Source organism: Dermacentor variabilis, chromosome 6 (genome assembly GCF_050947875.1).
Source record: "Dermacentor variabilis isolate Ectoservices chromosome 6, ASM5094787v1, whole genome shotgun sequence".
NCBI lineage: Eukaryota > Metazoa > Arthropoda > Arachnida > Ixodida > Ixodidae > Dermacentor > Dermacentor variabilis.
Window position 1 is genome coordinate 157419674 of NC_134573.1, and position 19005 is coordinate 157438678.

A 19005-nucleotide genomic window follows, 5' to 3' on the forward strand; every position below is an offset into this window, starting at 1 on the left:
TCTTTCAGCTGGTGTCAGCGAAGCGCCATTTGGTGCGCCGCCATCAGTCGCATACGAGGCCAATAAAATTGCACACATCAAACCTTTTTTCTCATTTTATTATCACATAAAATAAAATTTCCTTGTTATTCTTGAAAGAAGTCACTCCAAAGAACTTCTGCAAAAAGAAAGTGTGACCCTGGGGGTATGCATTTCTGGAAAAAAATGTGGCCCTCCAAGAGTTAAATGGACCAGCAGCCAATTTTTACGGTGGCATTTCTTTTAGTGTAATGGGAAGTTTACCGGTCAGAGTGTCCAATCCTGCATTATAAGTATTTTTTAGATCTACAACCGTGATCATGCTTAAGAAGTTTAAAAGTTTAAGTGATAGGCAAGCGCGGCCCTAGCTATAAGAAATTGATATTTTGTTTATCAAGCCAATGTCCATGCAGTGGCATTTTATATCTCGCAGGGGGACCACAGAATTCGAGGTGCTTGCTCACAAACATGCATGCATACAAAAGCAATCAGGTGTGTCGCCGTACAATAAGGGACGCCATGACTTGCCATGGCTCCACAGTTCCCGTTGTTGCCACAAAAAGCAACACCACTTGTAAGTGTGAACTTTTCTTTGATTGTAATGTGCATAGAACAAAGCGAAAATGCCTATACAGTACAAAGGCTGCAATTTTAAACAGTACATATGTCGCACAGAATAACAGCTCGTTTAGGTACAGTAATCTGCGATTACGTGGTCAGCATCCAGTTCTGGTAACAAACTTTCACCGGAAAGTGACGTGACATACCATTTTCCGCAACTTTCTGTATCAATTTAAAATTATAATTCATATTTAAACCACTAACAGCATGCTCGATTATATTACTATAAATAATTATCTTTTTGTTTCAATCAAAATATCTCAACACGTGCTGGCTGTTTGTCGGTCCCTTAAAATAGGTTGTCAAGCTCTGGCAACATGAGTAAATCTGGCAGCATGGGCAAATGTCTGAAGCAAATGGAGCTGCTTTTTCTTGTTGGAAGCTTGAAGATAGGACTCATGCAAATGTCAAAATTTTCGCTTACTCAGCATCTGTCTTCTCTCTCCTCTTAGCAGACTGAGATCGATGGACAGAAGCTGGAGCAGGTCGTTCCCGGGGAGGCATCCTTGCAGAGCCTAGCCTGCAAAATTGCAAAAGTCAGAGCCCTAGCATGCCTTCAGCTATGTGCTACTTAGTATGACATGGTACTGATGTAACGTTAACATATTATAGATGTAATTTTGAGAGACAGAAAGAAAGGCACTATATAGATAATTTTTCATCAGCAGAAGTCAAATAAGTGGCAATTTACAGTAAACTTTCACATTAAAGCCACGCCACTTATGTTGAGAGGCACCCAAATTCGTGCACCACGTTCGTGAACAAATTGTGGTGATCAGGTGTTTATATTGCAGGCATCAAGCTTATTTAAATGAGTACTTTATTATACTAATTGCCATGTGCCAATATAAGAAAATAACGAAAGAATGTTTTCTTGCTGGAGCGCATGGCAAATAAATTGTAATCTGATGAAAGTATTAATCAGCTCTTTTCTGTTCTCGTTATAGCACTTCAAGTTTTTTTTTTTAATTTATGTTTTTAATTTATTCTGCAAATAATTTTTACGCTATCAGTCATTATGACTGTTTAATTGCTGTACATAATTCTACGCTTTTGCCTCGTGTTGTGTTTATTCATTAGAATTTATTTTTATATTTCTTCAAGTCTCTGTGTTACGTCTGCTTCACGGTGATGCTGCTGTAAGGGTGGCATGGCCTTGTCAGGCACTATATGCCTTTTTCCACATCACACAAGACAACTTCTACATAAATTGTCTTGAATATATAAAAAGAAAGAAAGCAGGAAAGATGAACCTCTTCTCTCTTAAACATCCCAGTTGAAACCAAGAAAACAAAGGAGTCGTGCAAGCAATGTATTATAAGTATGGTTCTTCTGTTTCAGAGATAAACCAGATAATTTTTGATTTTCCCACACCTAACAGGATTAATGATCGGGTTCAACCCAAAGGCAAAAATATACGCAGATGCTACAAAACCAATAAACACTGCTCACCTTGTGTGAGCAAGTAGTCAAGAATTAACATATTAATGAAACATCAATATGGTACAGTTAAACCTCGATATAACGAAGTCGGTAAAATTGACAATTTGCTTCGTTATATTGAAATTTTGCTACAATGAAATTCGATCTTTTATGCAAATATGTACAGTCAGCATCACCCCTGTGTAGAGCGTGAGAACGGCAGCCTCCGGGGTGCTCAGGAGCCAGCTAGCAACGTCTAATGGTAGTCGCTGGGCGCAAATGTGCCCAGCAGCTAGCGTTAGACATCACTGGCTGCCTACGGAGCACCCCGGAGGCAGCCATTCCCCTGCTCTACAAAAGGTGACGCCGACTGTACAGTTGCTGCAATGTATCTTTCTTAACCCTTTGAGGGTCGAATTTTTCTGAAAAAGACTTTCACAGATGGTCAAATTACTTTATTGTGGATTTTGAATGCACAAAATGTGTAAAGTCGGGAATAAATTGTAGAAAGAGATGAGGAACAGCATTTTGGTGTCAGCATCACTCCGAACTGCAAAATGTTCAATAGTACTTCAGAGTGAGGTATTCCTTGAAACATGGGCCTATGCACAGTGCCTTATCGCAGTCTGTACACATAAAACGCGTGTCTGTTCTCCTCTTGGAGCGACGAGTTGTGTTGGCACACACGTAACATCTCTACGTGTGGCTGCCTTGGGCAGAGGCTTGAGGCACCCTCTCTGGGAAGTGGCGCGCCGTCAGTCGCAGCGGGTTGTCTGTGGTTCGTCTTCCGTGCCCTGGTCGTTGTATCTGGGTTCAGTACTGCTCCAATATTTGAGTCGCAACTCTTTTTCTAAACACAGTAAGCTTTGCCGGGGTGCCAGTTCTCTCGCGGTAGAGAATAAATGCATTCAGCAGTGACATTTCGAGCAGGTGAAAAAATAACTTCTTGTTCCACTTCGAAGTTTTCCTGATGCTTTCACTGAAGCTCAGCTGCATGTCTATCCTGTCGACGAGTCCAATTTTTATTGCGTATTCAAGTACACATGTAGGTTTTTCCCTTTTTTTCTCCAGTCGCTCTGTCTACCTAATCGGAATCTTGCATCTGGGGTCCATGCATTGATGTCAATATAGTGACTTCATGTTTGTTGCAACATTTCAAGGCAAGCAGAGTGTTTGTGTGGAAGCTTTCCATTTCACCCTTCTTTATATTCTTTTTGAAAGAGGGTAGGCCCTTTCTGTTGATTTGCACAGTGTTGTCCACAGTGGGACGGCGCTATCATGAAAAGTTCCGGCAGTGGGGAGGGAATTCGAATGCTTCGTTTGCCTCTCACTTCAACACATCTTCAAAACTTGACATTATGCAACCTCCAGCACTAAATGTTGCGGTGCAGAAAGTCAGTGCACACGATGCTATGCCATATCGGCTCGGCCAGTCTTGCACACGTGGCAGATTACCTCTAAAACAGAGTGAATGGGCTGTGTATGCGCTCAGCCATGCTGACAGCTACGCACAGCCGCTAGCTAGAAGAGGACACACACATGAACGTGCCAATTCCTTGCACGCACTTGATGGCATTGCCGCGAGCGAGCCCCCCCCCCCTTCTCCTTTCCCTTTGCTCGCACAGGAACACGACATTCATCAAGCCAACATATTTGGGGCTCACCCTCCCACGCTCCGACCCACAACCCAAAGAATACAGCATGCGGGGCGCGATAGGAGCTCATCACGTTCGGATTTTACACGGAACGTGATGCTGCTCTGCTTCGCGGTTGCTCTCAGTCGCGCAGCACATGATTTCAGAGGTGCGTCTGCAAGTAGCCACACGTAATTCAACTAGTTGATCATCTGCACCGCAGAAATTTCCAGTCTTCCTCAGTATTCCTTTGCAGTGGCAGTGAAATTTCGTTATACTGAAATCATATATAAATGCACTTCATCATATATAGGTTCGATATACATAGGATTCAGTGGGAAAGAAATTATAGAAAGTTAAATACTTTGTTATATCGAAAATTTTGTTGTACTGAAGTTCGTTATGTCAAGGTTTAATGCCATATACTTAATTTTAACAAACACTTATGAAAAACTGGGATACATAATCCTGCCGATCTTGAGCGACCGATAGCTTGTTGCTTTTTTATTAGCTGGGCTTCCAGGAATACGACAACACATCGCATGACATCTGCACGTTACACAGATGTAAATGGCGGTAACGTCCTAGAAAGCGATCACAGCGTTGACGTTACTATGCATTGCAAATGGTAGCCATGATGCGAAAGGGACGTTTTCTCACCTAAGGTATGTTCAAAGAATGGTGGTAGGATGGCTAGTTGGTACTCTATAAATTTTTTTGCAAAGGCATATAGTGTGAAGCAGTAGAACAGGATGACAACAGAAGAGGACAAAAGGCTTGACAAGTCTAAGATGAACACAGCATTGTTCAAAATGCACATGATAATGTGCCCCGCTTTCCTCACTGGTGCACACGAGAATGAGCAACATTCACCGGCTCACCCTCGCACGCTTTCGCTCATACACAATGAACACGTCATGCGGCGACGGTGTTATCGACCTTGCTGCTGATAGAAAACGCAAAGCTGCGCGGCACTCATGGCAACGCCAGTGTCGCCAATGTGCTCCCACGCACTAGGACTCTCCACATCCATAATGGCGCGGAGTTCGAATTATCGGTGGCAGTGCAGATTTCAGTGTGAATTAGCGGGATGTGTTACATGTTGCTTTCAATACATTGTTGGACGGACCGCAGTGGCTACTTCAAATTATCTGAAATTTTGAATTAATGAGTTATGAATTAACAAGCTTTTACTGTACCTTAGTTATAATGCAAAGAACAGGAAACTGATCCACTAGAGCAACAGAACAGATGCAAAGGAAGGAAAATGCACTTGACAGAGGCAGGAAATAAGGCACTATGGTTAGATTAAGAAATTTGCAGGCTTAGAGTGTGTTCATTGATGCGGAAAAGGGGTTATTCATGGTTAGGTTCAGGCACATTCAGGCATATTTTGGCGCAGGCAAAACAATTGATGGGTTGTTGTGGCTTTCCTCAGAGCATGCACAGACAGCTTTTCTCGTGTTTTCCTCTTTCTTCCATCTTTTTGCAAGCTTTCAGTTAATAGCCGGCATTTGTGTAGTCTTTCTTGTTCCTCTTGTACCCAAGTGTTCTCGGCACCTGCCTTTTCAAACCATGAGTCCACAACAACTTACACATTTTTCGGCCATTCTAAGAGGTTAGAAGATCTCTGCGCAGGATCGTTGTAGCGCAAGTGAGGTTAATTAGGTCCATGATTGTGATGATAATTATGATCAATGAGGCAAACTTGCCTAGGTGTGTGAGCAAGAGCCAAGGCAGCTAGGCTGGCACTGGAATCCAGTTTGGCCCACAGCGTTGTCCCATGTAACGCAGTCGGCCCCGCCGTTTGCAGCGCACCAGCACGTGACCGGATGCGGTATTCGTCGGCCATGTGCAGCCGCTCCACCACCTCTGTGTACCACTGGTTTGGGTCCACCACAGGAGGAGCCTCTGATGTCTGAAAACAATCAAAGAGAACAAATGTGGAGGTGTCTGTAAATGGTAGCACACATGACAGTTACATAACTCTCTCTAATTGTGAACCTTGATAGGAGTAACATAGTACTTCAGAGGCACTGCGCAACACTTTTGGAACACTGTGAGTAAACTGAGTAAGTTGCTAGACAATACTGCCATGGAGGTCTGGGCCTAATATTATTCGTGTACCTTGGAGCATGGAGCCTAAAGCGTCATTCAAGAGATTTCCTACTCTTTCATTTAACTGCCTAAAATGGCCGCCATTTTTTGTGTGCATTGTTATGCCCTTTTAAACACAATGGCCATCGATCTTAAGAAATCATGATAGAGCAGTGGCTTTAGAAGCAAACGAGAACAAATATCATCACTGGTAGAGCAGTGCTGCCATATGGTGGTGGAGGTGATGCCAATGTGCCAACGGCATGGCTTTAGAGATCAGGTGGTCCTACGGAGGGCTAAGTTACACAATCTCGAGGCCATGCTGATACAAAAGCTCAGTACAATGACAGAGAGTATATGGTGGGCACAGCTTCAAGCAGAGTTCGAACAATGAAACGGAGAAGGTCACAGAAGAGTGGCAGCAGCAGCATTAATTTGCCAATAATTCCATCCATACAAAGTGCCTTCAAGAATGCAAAGTGCTTTCAAGAATGCTCATTGGAAAAGGCAGCGCTAATGTAAATTAATTGCCGACCCGATGACTAGGAACATTGGTAGTCAATTGAATGAGAAATGAATTCATGAATTTCCAACTTTGCCAACTTAAACACATATGGTAAGACAAAGGCTTTGGTACACTCACGGTAGCCTTTGGCTTCTTCCAGCTGCCATCGACGTACATGTATGATGAGAAAGGCTTGTACTTTGCCTTGTACTCAGTTCTCTTGGTCGTTTTTCTATACAGAGAAGACCAAATACAATGAATTAAGTGGCAGTGGCAGATCATTTTGTTGAGCATTACATTCAGTACACTTCTACCTGGTTAGTGAGATTAACAGCCTGGGTAGGAGCTGGTGCAAGTTCCATGCCTTCAAGAGGCTGAAAGTCTACAACAGGAAATGTTCACTAATTACAGAAGGCTCCATTTAATCAGGGCACCCCTAAGGAGACATTGAAACTCTGTGGTTCATATTACAAGTTCAGATTGTCCCAAGTGTGCTCAATTCATGTAAAACTAAACGAAAGTCTCAGATCTTTTCGGCTTATCAGAGAATTCAACTTCACAGAATTTGTCCTGAGCGGAGCCTACTGTGTATTACTGTATTCGCACAATTCTAACGTGCACTTTTTTTTTAAATAAAAGGTGCGTTCAAATTTGCATGCGTGTTACAATTGTAATTCTATTCAAAAAATCAAAAATGAAACTGATTCTTACTAAAAAAACAAAAGTTCAATGCAAGGTAGCTAGCCACACTGCCACTGAATGAGTCGTCTGAAGAAAGCGACACTCTGAGACATCGCAAGGTGGTGTTGTGCCATTACCCCAAGCCTGGATTCCGAATCTGCAAGATGGAGAATTTTCCTGCGAGCGCCCTTTGGACAAACCCGGGGCTGCGCCGAAAGGCACAGCGCCCTAATTCTCCCTTGACAAGTCAAGATGCTGAGCCGTCAGGCAGTGGTGTCCTCCAGAGAAGCATCGGCGGGCAACATGTTCAAACGTGTCGCCAAATGCCAGACAGCCCGGCGCCGTACCTCCCCTTCCCTGGAGGTCACCGCGCCCGCCAGTTTTGAACGGGGTGGCCAGCGTGGTCGCTGGTTGGACCTCCCCCGACGACCGTCGAGTGCTCACTTTGTATTGGGCCGTTTGAGTGACAATGGTTTCTGGGGGCTTATAAGCCGCGGCGCGCCGCCTGGAAAACCGGATCCGCCGACCCACCGAGAGCAGAGTGCCGCTCTCGACTGGAGTGAGATGTGTCACGCGTTTTCGCCGGACGTCGCCGTGCGGGAACAGTCGCGTTTGCTGTGAGCTCTCGGCCCCAGTGCCGATCCCTTCATGTCCTGTATAATGACCTGTATATAGTGTATAAAGTCCCTTTTGTTATTCTCACCGACGCCTGACTCGGAGTCTTCGCTACCAACGCTCTGTCACGAAACGGGTGACGAGCGCTACGGGACCACCTCAAAGTCGTAACAGTGGATGGCAGCTACGGGATTGACCGGCATCAGCTACCTCGGCGCGGTGAGTGCCTGAAGTTTACCTCAAACACCAGACTTTCTCTGACACAGGTTATAGTAGCTTAGGGAAGGATTTGGTGTTGCATTGTGATAACCTTGTGTGTTTCAAGCCTAGTAAGAGTGTTTTGAAAACCAGGGGATGCTGAGGGGGTAAACAGGGCAGTGTGTGAAATACTTGCATATGTCTTACTAGTAGCATTATAGTAGCGTACGGCAGGTATATTCAAAAAGGGTAAACAGCAGGAGGAGTGTGAACGATGGAGAAGTACAAGGTGAAGGAACTTCTCGAAATTTGTGAGGAGTTGGGCATTGAGTTGGGCTCAACCAAAAGAAAGAATGCGATCCTTGAGGTCATGAGGACTGGGGACGTAACGGCTGAGGAAGCCGCAGAGGCCTTGGCGGGTATCAATGAACGTCGGGAAAGGGAGGAGAAGGAACGTTGCGAGGAGGAAAGGAAAGAAAAGGAACGTCGCGAGGAGGAAAAGAGGGAGAAGGAACGTTGCGAAGAGGAAAGGAAAGAAAAGGAACGTCGGGAGTTGCAGGCAGAAAGGGAACGTCGCGAGCACGAGCTTAAAATGAAAGAGTTGGAGACTCGAAACAGCTCGCCGGCGCCTAGTCTCACTTCTAACGTTCCAAGAATACGCGATCAACTTCCACCCTTTGTCGTCGGAGAGGATATGGCCAAATACCTCGTGAAATTTGAGCACGTGTGCGAACGGAATAGCATTGAGCGATCCCTCTGGGCACAGAATCTGTTAGCCTTGCTTCCTGGGGAGGCATCAGACGTAATAACTTGCTTATCGAAAGAGGCGTTTGAGAGCTACAGTGATGTGAAGGAAGCGCTACTGCGGAAGTACAAATTGTCGCCCGAAGCTTTCCGGCAGAGGTTCCGGTATGCAAAAAAGGGCAAGGAGTCGAATATTGACTTCGCGTTTCGTCTAAAAGCCGATCTGGTGGAATGGCTGAAGGGCGAAGAGGTTTACGACGACCGCGACAAAATCGTCGAATGCATCGCGTTGGAGCAGTTCTACCGTTGCATTGATGAGGATGTCAGGCTCTGGCTGCAAGATAGGCTAAAGGAGGTTAAGCTAAACAAGGCAGCAGAGTTAGCGGAAGAGTATTACACCCGCCGCAGCTTGCACAGCAAGGCAGTGCGCGTAGAAAAAGCAGATAGGAGAGATGGGTTTTCCGGAAAGCCCGAAAAACGGAAATGTTACAATTGCAAAAAGCAAGGGCACATCGCTGCGACATGCCCAGAGAAAATTGCTTTTGCAACAAAACAGCGAAACGATACGATGCGTTATTTTGAAAAGCGGAAACCGTTAACCTGCTACAATTTCAAAAAGCAAGGGCACATCGCTGCAAGCTGCCCAGAGAGAATTGCTTTTGCAACAATACAGGAAACTCACAAAAACATACGTCTATTGGAGCCCTATGTGCAGGAAATTAAGATAAACGGTAAGAAGTGCCGTGCGCTTCGGGACTCTGCAGCAACTATGGACGTTGTTCACCCGTCTTTCGTCTCCTTGAGTGATCTTACGGGAGAGTGCGCTAGGATACGGCAAGTGGCAGAGGAGGAGAGTGTCTGTTTACCGATCGCAACGGTTATTATTGAAGGAGAGTTTGGGAAACTTAACACCGAAGCCGCTGTGTCAGCCGCCCTCCCGGAGCACTTTTCCTACCTCTTCTCAAATAACTCGGAGCAGCTGCTGAAGGATCAGGGCAAATCATTCTTTGCCGACGTGGCGTACATGGCGCTCACGCGATCCAAAGCGCTCCCGCTGTCGAGGGAACTTGACTTTGCGTCGGTGAGCGAAAGGCGGTGCGGCACACGGACTGATCAAGGTAACTTGAGTGGCGAGCAGTCACGGGAGAGGCAGAGCTCGGAGGCTGGCCTAGGCGAGCGGGTCCTGGAAGTGAGTGGGAGTGACGCGTGCAGTGCTAGCCGCGATATAGACGCGACGCCGCAATTAGGCGACGCGGGCTCCACACTCGCTCCGGTTTCCGCCAGCTGGCAGGAGCAGGCGGCAGTTGAAAGAGAAACTCTGATTCGCGAGCAACAGGAAGACTGTTCACTAGCCGATCTGAAGAAGAGCGTCAAAGGGGGAGTGGAAAAAAAAGTGGGTTTCATTTGGCAAGGAATCTGGCTTATTGTACCGCCGCTACACGGATAAGCAGGGTCGCAAATATAAGCAGCTTCGGATTCCGCGAAAATATCGCCGGGAAAAATGAATGACCTCATTTGCTTCCTCAGTAGTATGTTTTCGGTCCAAGTGATTTCAAGGGGACCATTCTATTTTTCATTGTTATTGCTGATTATTAATTGTTCCTGATCTTTTGGTGTGTTGTTCATTTGAAAAAGGGTTGTTTGAGCCTTGTATACTAGATCGTACACCTGCCTCTTGTTGCAGCGGGAGCAAAAAGGGGGATAGCAATTCAGTTAGGTTGATTTGGATTATAGCCTTGTCTGGTGTTTGACGGGAGACAGAGGGCACTTGTTCGTGTTGGGTGTTGCCTTTTGCCGGTCGGTTTTGCAAGCTGCAGAACGACCAACCGGGACCAGTGGCGAGAAGCAAGGGCTTAGGAACGACCCGAGCGGAGCTGGTTGAGGTGCCTTGGCGACAACGCGGTGAGCCGAGCTCCTGTCCTGGCGAGTGGGACCTGGGCACGTGAAGTGACCTGGCGTCCCGACACTGGACGTAAACTTGGACGAGCCTGACGAACGTGCGCGCCTGGCATCCGAGCCACGTGGAGGCAGCTCGTCTTCCCGGCGCCTTATCTGAGGGCGGGGATGCTGTTGTGCCATTACCCCAAGCCCGGATTCCGAATCTGCAAGATGGAGAATTTTCCTGCGAGCGCCCTTTGGACAAACCCGGGGCTGCGCCGAAAGGCACAGCGCCCTAATTCTCCCTTGACAAGTCAAGATGCTGAGCCGTCAGGCAGTGGTGTCCTCCAGAGAAGCATCGGCGGGCAACATGTTCAAACGTGTCGCCAAGTGCCAGACAGCCCGGCGCCGTACCTCCCCTTCCCTGGAGGTCACCGCGCCCGCCAGTTTTGAACGGGGTGGCCAGCGTGGTCGCTGGTTGGACCCCCTCCGACGACCGTCGAGTGCTCACTTTGTATTGGGCCGTTTGAGTGACAGTGGTTTCTGGGGGCTTATAAGCCGCGGCGCGCCGCCTGGAAAACCGGATCCGCCGACCCACCGAGAGCAGAGTGCCGCTCTCGACTGGAGTGAGATGTGTCACGCGTTTTCGCCGGACGTCGCCGTGCGGGAACAGTCGCGTTTGCTGTGAGCTCTCGGCCCCAGTGCCGATCCCTTCATGTCCTGTATAATGACCTGTATATAGTGTATAAGTCCCTTTTGTTATTCTCACCGACGCCTGACTCGGAGTCTTCGCTACCAACGCTCTGTCACGAAACGGGTGACGAGCGCTACGGGACCACCTCAAAGTCGTAACAGTGGGTCCACAGTGCACGGAATGCCCTTCCGCAGACGATGGTTGCGCACGCCTTCAGAAGTGTGGTACAGTGAAACCTCGTTAAACCGTAGTTGGCCGGAGCTCGCAAAAAGTACGTACTAAACGGTAGTACTGTTTAACCGAAATAGCATGAGCTCGCCGATTTACCTGTCGAAAACAGAACTCAGAGAGAGTGTAATGAAAGGGGAAAAGAACATGCAGTATTTATTCACTTTGCGCAACAAAAGTGTTATTTTCCTTTGATGCCGCGGCAGCCTAGCACAACGACAGCGGCCTCAAACTTACTGAAGCTGCGTGGCAGCTTTTCAGCCAGCCCCCTCTTCTCGGCAAACACTCGCATGACAGATTCCTCGTTGGCGTTACATATTCTCCGTGGACAGGCGCGGTAGTGCTGCAGAAGTCCCCGGGCGCCTTTTTCATTGCCGGGTGCCAGAGTTCGAAATACTTTTCGTTTGGAATAGTTACGTTATCGCGCCCCTGTTCTCGTCGCGACGATTGTATTCATTATAATGGCTGACGTAACACACAGCTTCTGCCACTGTCGGGCCTGAATTACCCGTGCTGTCACTTTCCGTGTCGTCCTCATCTCTGTCGCTAGTCGCCACTTTGGCAACAACAGAGGCAACGATGGCGAAAAGTCGAACCTTGTAGCCGACATCTCTTCATGGTCGCAGCAGCGCTGCCGAGCAACTTCTTCGCATTCCAAATGCCGCACACTGTAGTCAACAGCAGATCCCTGTCGCGTGCCAGCGCCGACTTCTTCGTGTCACGTTCGATAGCACAGACGATGTCTAATTTTTCTTCTATCCTGAGCACCCAGCGTCTCTTATCCAAGCTTCAGCATGACGCGAGTACTCGCATGCACAACGTCACAACGCTCTCTGGCACGGCGTCGAAATGATGTTGATGTTGATGTGGCTTCACACCAAACGCACAGGGCACTTGGAGGCCGTTGTTCCAATCTCTGAGGCTTGTTGTTCTGCCGGGCTGCCCGATGGAGATGATGCACTGTCATGTTTATGCGACGAAAAGTGGAAATGCTATGTTTTAACCGATGCATACGCAATAAGCTGGCACGGTTTATGCGGATACAAAACACATTATGTTCAATGGCCGCTGAGTCGGGGATTTGACTTTACTACTTTTAAAATGAAACTACTGTTTAAGCAGGTACGGTTTAACGAGGTTTTACTGTACTTCTAATGCATTAAATGGAACTAAAGCTGACTTTCTGTGGTCCATGGAGAGCAAAAAGGAGATGTCGTCGGACTCCGATAGCCACTACTCGCCAAAATTCAGCTGTGTACAGTGTTCACGGAATGGAACGCGACAGGGGGCATTTAGTATAACCCTGCATATGTGCAATGTACTCGAGTGTACCATGTCATATCACTAAGAATCTGGTCACCGAACGTGAAGCGGACTCTGCTCTAAGTGTACGTGCCAAACTTACGTCGATGTGACACAAACTGCAGCCGGTGGAAAGGAAAGTACACGCATTAGTTAGCCCTGAAGTGACACTTTTCATTCCGTGAGGACTGTACGTGTCTGTATGACTTTGTATATTCAGTAATATCATTTCAATGCGGTATGCGCTGACTCAGGTTCTGTTACTTGATGTGTGCGGTATAATCGGCATGAAGTTATTTTTTGGGATATTTGGGCACTAATATAACTGCGCGTTCCAATCGGTGGAGAATTAAAATACAGTACTCTAACTTCACTGCTAATTGAGAAATATTTAACCACTTCCTTAAGAAAATGATAAGCAGATAAGCAAATAACTTTTATGGAAGACTGCAAAGGTGGAAGAAATTTCATGAAAGAAAGAAATGGTCATCTGCCTTAAAGTAGTACAAAAGCTACAGAAAAAAGATGGCTTACAGTGAATGAATTTTCCTTCAAGTGCAGAGCTTCCTCATTGAGCACAATGGGTTTCCTCTATAGATTCCTGCTGCTTTCGGGTGCATTGTCATTTTAAAAAATGTAACAATACTCCTTACAACACTCGCACATACAAAGCAGAAAAACAGGCAAGGCTACTCTGCAACCTGTCAGAGAGCGAGCTAACAGTAATAACTGTTGTTTGTGCATTGGTGGAAGAAGCCTAATGGAGCACAATAAAGAAGAACCTTGCGCCTTAATCATGCAGACACGGTATACAGGAATTCAGATTGGCACACACATGGACACAGTGGCTGAGATGCGTGCCGTATAATGGCCACTGTTGTTGAAAATTTCAGAAGGCTTACTTGACTTCATGGGAGGTGTCATCTCGAGGCAACAACCTCTCCATCGGCTCAGCTCGGTGTGGACCATCTGTGCATATGAAACAATATAACAGCATGAAAAATTCAATGCTTATCCATTGATGACGCACAGAGCAAGTTAACAAATTTGTTTAAACAAGAAAAAAGAAATGCTGTGCCAATATTTTTCTTGAACAGCTGACAAGTGTTGAAAATGTATCTTTGTCAATATATCTGCTTATATCAATGCAGCAAGAGCTGAAAGATGTTATTATATGTTTCACTAGCACCCCCCGCCCCCTGTCCATATCTGACCAAGCTCTTTACTTGCGGACAACCTCTGTAGCAATGAGGGGAAAAAGCACGCACATGTAAAAGCGTTCCTGAAAAAAGTCCCACATTCTCATACATATTAGTTTAGGCTGAAGGAAAGGAAATGAGCACCTTAGCTACAACAGAAAAATAAGATAAAATGCACCAATAAGTGTTAAGCTTGGCTTATTATGCTGCTTTTCGCTTCTGCATTTGGACATATGCGAAATCATCGCATGTGGAAGCTACGCTTACTCAGAATCTGTTTGAAGAAATGAAAATCACTCTTAAACACTGCTGAACTAGTTGGCACATTAACAAAGGTGCAGAATCTCTGCCCCTGCAGCTTTCTCTTCATTGCCCCAGAAAGTTGCCCATGAGTATAGTAATACGTATGTTAACCAATTACAGTTGAAACTGTCAGACACAATGAACTAAATTTGAAATGTTTCTCGTTGATTTCAGCATTTAATGAGCACACGCTTATGTGGAATATCAGATACAACAAAGATATTTTTGTGTCAGGTTCAACATAACTATAATGAGGTTTGGCTGTACTTTTTAATTCTTTTTCATCTTACAGTACTCTCACTTTGCTGAAGCAATTGTATTTTCTTGCTTCACGGCAGTAAGTGAATATTGACATTTGAAAGAGCACTAATGGCTAGACTGCATAATGATTACAAAATTCCGATTTTTAAATAAACAGCTACATTTATATCCACTCAGAGCAACTACAGAAAGTAAAGAAAATCGAAGTTAGCCAACATCTTTGATGTCGCTTCTTTTGTCGTTTGTTTTCTTGTAATTCGATGTTTCAATCTAATATTACAGCAGAAGGATGTGGGACGTACCGACGACATCCCTGGTGGCTGGAGGCAGAGAAGGCTTTGGTGGCCAGGCAAAGGCAGCCCTGTACTCGCTTGTCTTACAAGGAGCCTCATCACCGTGGCTCTGCCAGTGGCAAGAACACACACACACACATTAAATAAAACTTGGCTGGACTGCATATGCTCTCACGAATACGTACGCTGATACCAATACAACTGCTTCAGGGTGCCTCCCAGGTGGCCTGCTACTACCAAGTTCCCAACGTTACCCTAGCGTCATTACTATCTGCTAGATTAAGCCCACTGAAGAATGCAGCCCCCTACTAATTCTGTCCTGTAGTAGGTCAACTTATCCCACCCCTGTAATATCTGCAAGTTTACAATTGACAGCACAATGAACAGCCTTGTGCAATGAAAAAGATAAAATGAACTAAGCGTACTCCAAGTTGAAGTTTGTTTTTCATGGTTTTAGCTGTGATGATATTTTATCAAATAAGCCAAACCTGTAATCTCTGCTCCTCCATTTCAGATATTCCAGCTACAATTTTCACCCATTTACTCACTGCATTGTCTCTAATTTCTTCTTCACAACGCAGGATTTCTCTGTGCACTTTGTCTTAACTATCACATCCACTTGTCAGTACATGTTGTAACTTAACCTACTGGAGCTATCACTATAAAGCCAAGAAGCCTTAGTATTTAAAATCAGTTACAAACCTTATGAATCTGTACCACGATAAAGGTGAATATTTTTTGGTAACAAATTTGCAAGAACGCCTCTAAGTGCATACTATCAGAATAAATTTGAAACGCAAACAAGTAAAAAATGACTAGAGTCAATTGTTGCGTTTCTAGGATCATCTTAATTTCTAACCATGCCTTAATTTAGGCTTCAAAAATCAGGGACTATGCCATGCTGAGAAATTGGCTATGGAGTGATTGCAGCCTGTCGCACTCCAATAGTAATTACACATAAGTGGTGTTCTGATTAGTTGTTTTCTTGTTTGCACTCCAATTTATGCTCATGGTACATGTTTGTGTCTGTCCCGACAGGCAGAAATCTTAACTGCAACTTTTTTTGAACTTGTGGACATCCTGGAGCATGCTAACCAGGCACTTTGTAAAGAGTTCTCTATTAAACACATTCATACAGCTGCAGGCACCCCTGTCACAAGCCAGGCAAAAAGCAAAGCCAATCCACTGAACACTTGTGGCTAGACTTGACCCCGGTGATGCTGATGATGGATGGCACTTATTGGTAAGTTAGTGAAATTCCCATGTTAGTGAGGGGCAGGCTCCTGATCATGATTCAGCACAGTAAGCTTCATACAACCAAAGTTCCTTAATTGAAGGACTCTGATACAACTTTAAGACACAACCACAAAGCCTAATGTGCTACCATCAAAACAGAAACCTTTCACTGTAATAAATTCTTCGGTTCCCAGTGAAAATAATGGCACACTTTGGTCCAATCTGATGTAGTGAGAGCACATGATGAAAATGCATGGTTCACATCAGAAAACACCACTAAGTCTTTAAAAGTGCCCTGCAATAAACTTAGGGTATGTGAAATAATCTGCACCTTAGCCTGCCACTTAGGTAGTTCCTGCTGTGATGGTAATGACAGTGAAGGCTTGTGAACAAACACACTGCCACCTGGTAGCATAGCCACTAGTACTGCAAGCAAATACAATGGCCTGAACTGGCGGTCATGAAGGGCCAACTTGAGTGCTTACTGAAATAAGGAAATGCGCTCAAATAAAAGCACTTTCCCTCCTGCATTTTTTTAGAGGTACGCACTGCAGCAAGTTGGCTATGCTACGGTAGGCAAGGTCCCCGTTGGACCATTTAATGGCAACTCGGAAGCAGGCAGCAAGTAGCAGTTAGAAAGCCAGCCTTCCCCGACCATGACGGTACGCATGCTGTGTTCTGCTGATGACAGCGCACCCCTACCTCTGGGCTGGCGCCATCGCAACCCCCATTCATGGGGCCCTCCGCACAACACTCTTCCTTGCTCTGAAAATGTGACGTAAGGGAAAGGCTCCCACTTGCTTTCGAGTGAGGCACACAAACACAGTCCCTGCTTGTAATAAGAGAGAACTTATGCACTTCTCGCAGTAAAAGGAAGGGCACTTGTGACAGTAGACTTTTCCTTGCTTTTACAGACATGTGTTTGACAGGATCTGCGGTGTGGTATGGTTGGCAATAAAATTACACCCAAGTAATGGTTCAAAGACGGGCATTAATGCTGACCATTTGCAAGAACATGACGTGCAGAACTGTGAACCAATGAATGTTTAGAAACCAGCAGTTCTTTTAGATGAGCCTTTGTCCTAATTGTGTACATTGTCTTGTATGTAATCTTTACGATGTGTATCTATAAGATATTAAGTACTTAGATGCATGGGTGAAGAAAATAAGGCCACTTGGTAACATGTAATGCAGCCAGACATTCAAGGAGAGGTCTACTGACTGTAAAACACTCTATGGTACATGCACACAAATTCACAAATATGAGACAAATGGTTAAAGAATCTGAGCACGCAATTTACTGATGTTGCACCTCATGCAGACACCACTCAAGTTACTATATTCAACTTTATGTTAGGCACAGCATTCTAGATAAGAAAAATAGAATACATTTCTTTCTTTGCTCCTGACAGTCAACGAGAGTAATGTGTAAATGACAAGGAAATAGCGAAATGTACAAGAAGAATCTGCAGCGAAGACCACGATTATATCCACTGCGTGAAGATTGGAGAGACAGTCGGAATTGGCGAAGAGACAGCCCACACTAGAATCTGACAGACCGCCGGCCTTTATAACAAAATATTCTAATGCACTCCCAAACAAACAACATCCTAAGAAAATACCACCCAATATTATCAAGTAACGAGCGTCTGCGAAAAGCGTTCCCGCATGTACCTGGGGTTACCTATCGCCAAAACAGGAATTTTAAAGACATGTTAGTGCACGCAGAAGTCAGCCAACAGAATTCCCCCATAATAAAAGTAGGTTGTTGCCCTAGGTGCAAAACCTGCAGGCACCTTCAAAGTGACATTAAAATTAAAAGCACCGCAAATAGTTATACACATGAAGTCAAATCCAGCTTCACTTGTACAAGCTCGGATGTGATTTATATGCTTGAATGTTCCTTCTGTAAAAAACAATATATTGGTGAAACAGGACAATCAATGAACGTCAGGTTAAACGGACACTGCATGGATGCAGCTAAAAAGCTTCCCAAAGCCATCGCCGAGCATTTCAACCAACCAGGTCACAACTTTGATGAACTTAAACTCTACATCTTACAGTCAAATTTCCGTTCAGAACGAGAAAGAAAATACAGAGAATCATACCTTGTCCGTAAGTTCAAGACATTGCAACCAATAGGCATAAATGTTTCAAAGGGAGCTTTAGAATCTATTCGCTATGCTAAACTTCGAAGCTATAAGCAACAACACTTAGTTGGATTTCTTGGCGTATCCCCCCCCCCTTTTTATTCTTTTCCATTCCTCTCTTTTTTTTTTCTTTTTTTTCAGCCGGCATGTCAGACGCCCTTGACATGCCGGCTAACATGCGTGGGTTGACAGACCAGGATGGAGGATGAGGGGTGGCCCTGGCTTTGACCTTGTGCACAGCGTTCCTTTACTCTCAATTCGACACGCTAACACACCTTCCCTCATTTCCGCACCCTCACGCCTCACACCCTCTCCCCTTTAGAAGAAACCACCTATATATACAGTGGCGAGGAAAGCGTACGTCGCCTTGAAGAAGACAAGTCCACTTGTCGAAACGTTGGCTCCTGCATTCACCTTGTTCATGTTTTGCTCAAGGAAATAAAGGTTGCTTATGTTTCAATGGAGATGAGGAACAAAAGTTGTGCTTGACTTGTAGACCCAATTTTGACAGTAATTGCACTACTAAGCATTTAGTGAGCAGAAAAAAGCCTACAAGAGTGGCCAGCAGCACAAATAGAAACAATCTTCTTTTCCCTGAGAAACACTACAGCAGTTTTACAAGGTGCTCACAGTAAGAGTCCAACATGTTTAAAGGGACACTAAAGCGAAACAATAAATCAGTTTAGACTAATGAAGCATTGTTTGAGAACCCTGCAGGCAGTCATTTAAAAAGAATAGTTTGATTATTAGATGAGAAAATGAAGGTCCAAGTATCAGTAGTTGAATTTCGTGCCGAAACCCCAGCGCCGGTACGTCAGCGTGACGTCAGGGATTCCAAAGTATGTTTTCGCATTTGGGCCGCATTGGCTGAATAAAGGTTCCCGAAACTTGCCATGTTTAATATTTGGTTCCTTTAGAACACAATG

General features: G+C 45.2%; 1 protein-coding gene across 5 annotated transcripts in view; it reads right to left on the reverse strand.

Annotated features, from left to right (window-relative positions):
• LOC142585543 (uncharacterized) overlaps window positions 1–19005 on the reverse strand; it is an 89478-nt gene that overhangs the window by 20067 nt on the left and 50406 nt on the right. For 4 of the 5 annotated variants that reach the window (XM_075696367.1, XM_075696368.1, XM_075696370.1 and 1 more), the window contains 6 exons: window positions 16632–16694; window positions 14703–14802; window positions 13540–13606; window positions 6436–6529; window positions 5408–5613; window positions 1064–1159 (listed from right to left, as the gene is read on the reverse strand). In XM_075696367.1, coding sequence (XP_075552482.1) covers window positions 1064–1159; window positions 5408–5613; window positions 6436–6529; window positions 13540–13606; window positions 14703–14802; window positions 16632–16694 — 626 coding nt within the window. The remainder of the gene's footprint in view (window positions 1–1063; window positions 1160–5407; window positions 5614–6435; window positions 6530–13539; window positions 13607–14702; window positions 14803–16631; window positions 16695–19005) is intronic. The other variant, XM_075696371.1, reaches the window with a different exon arrangement.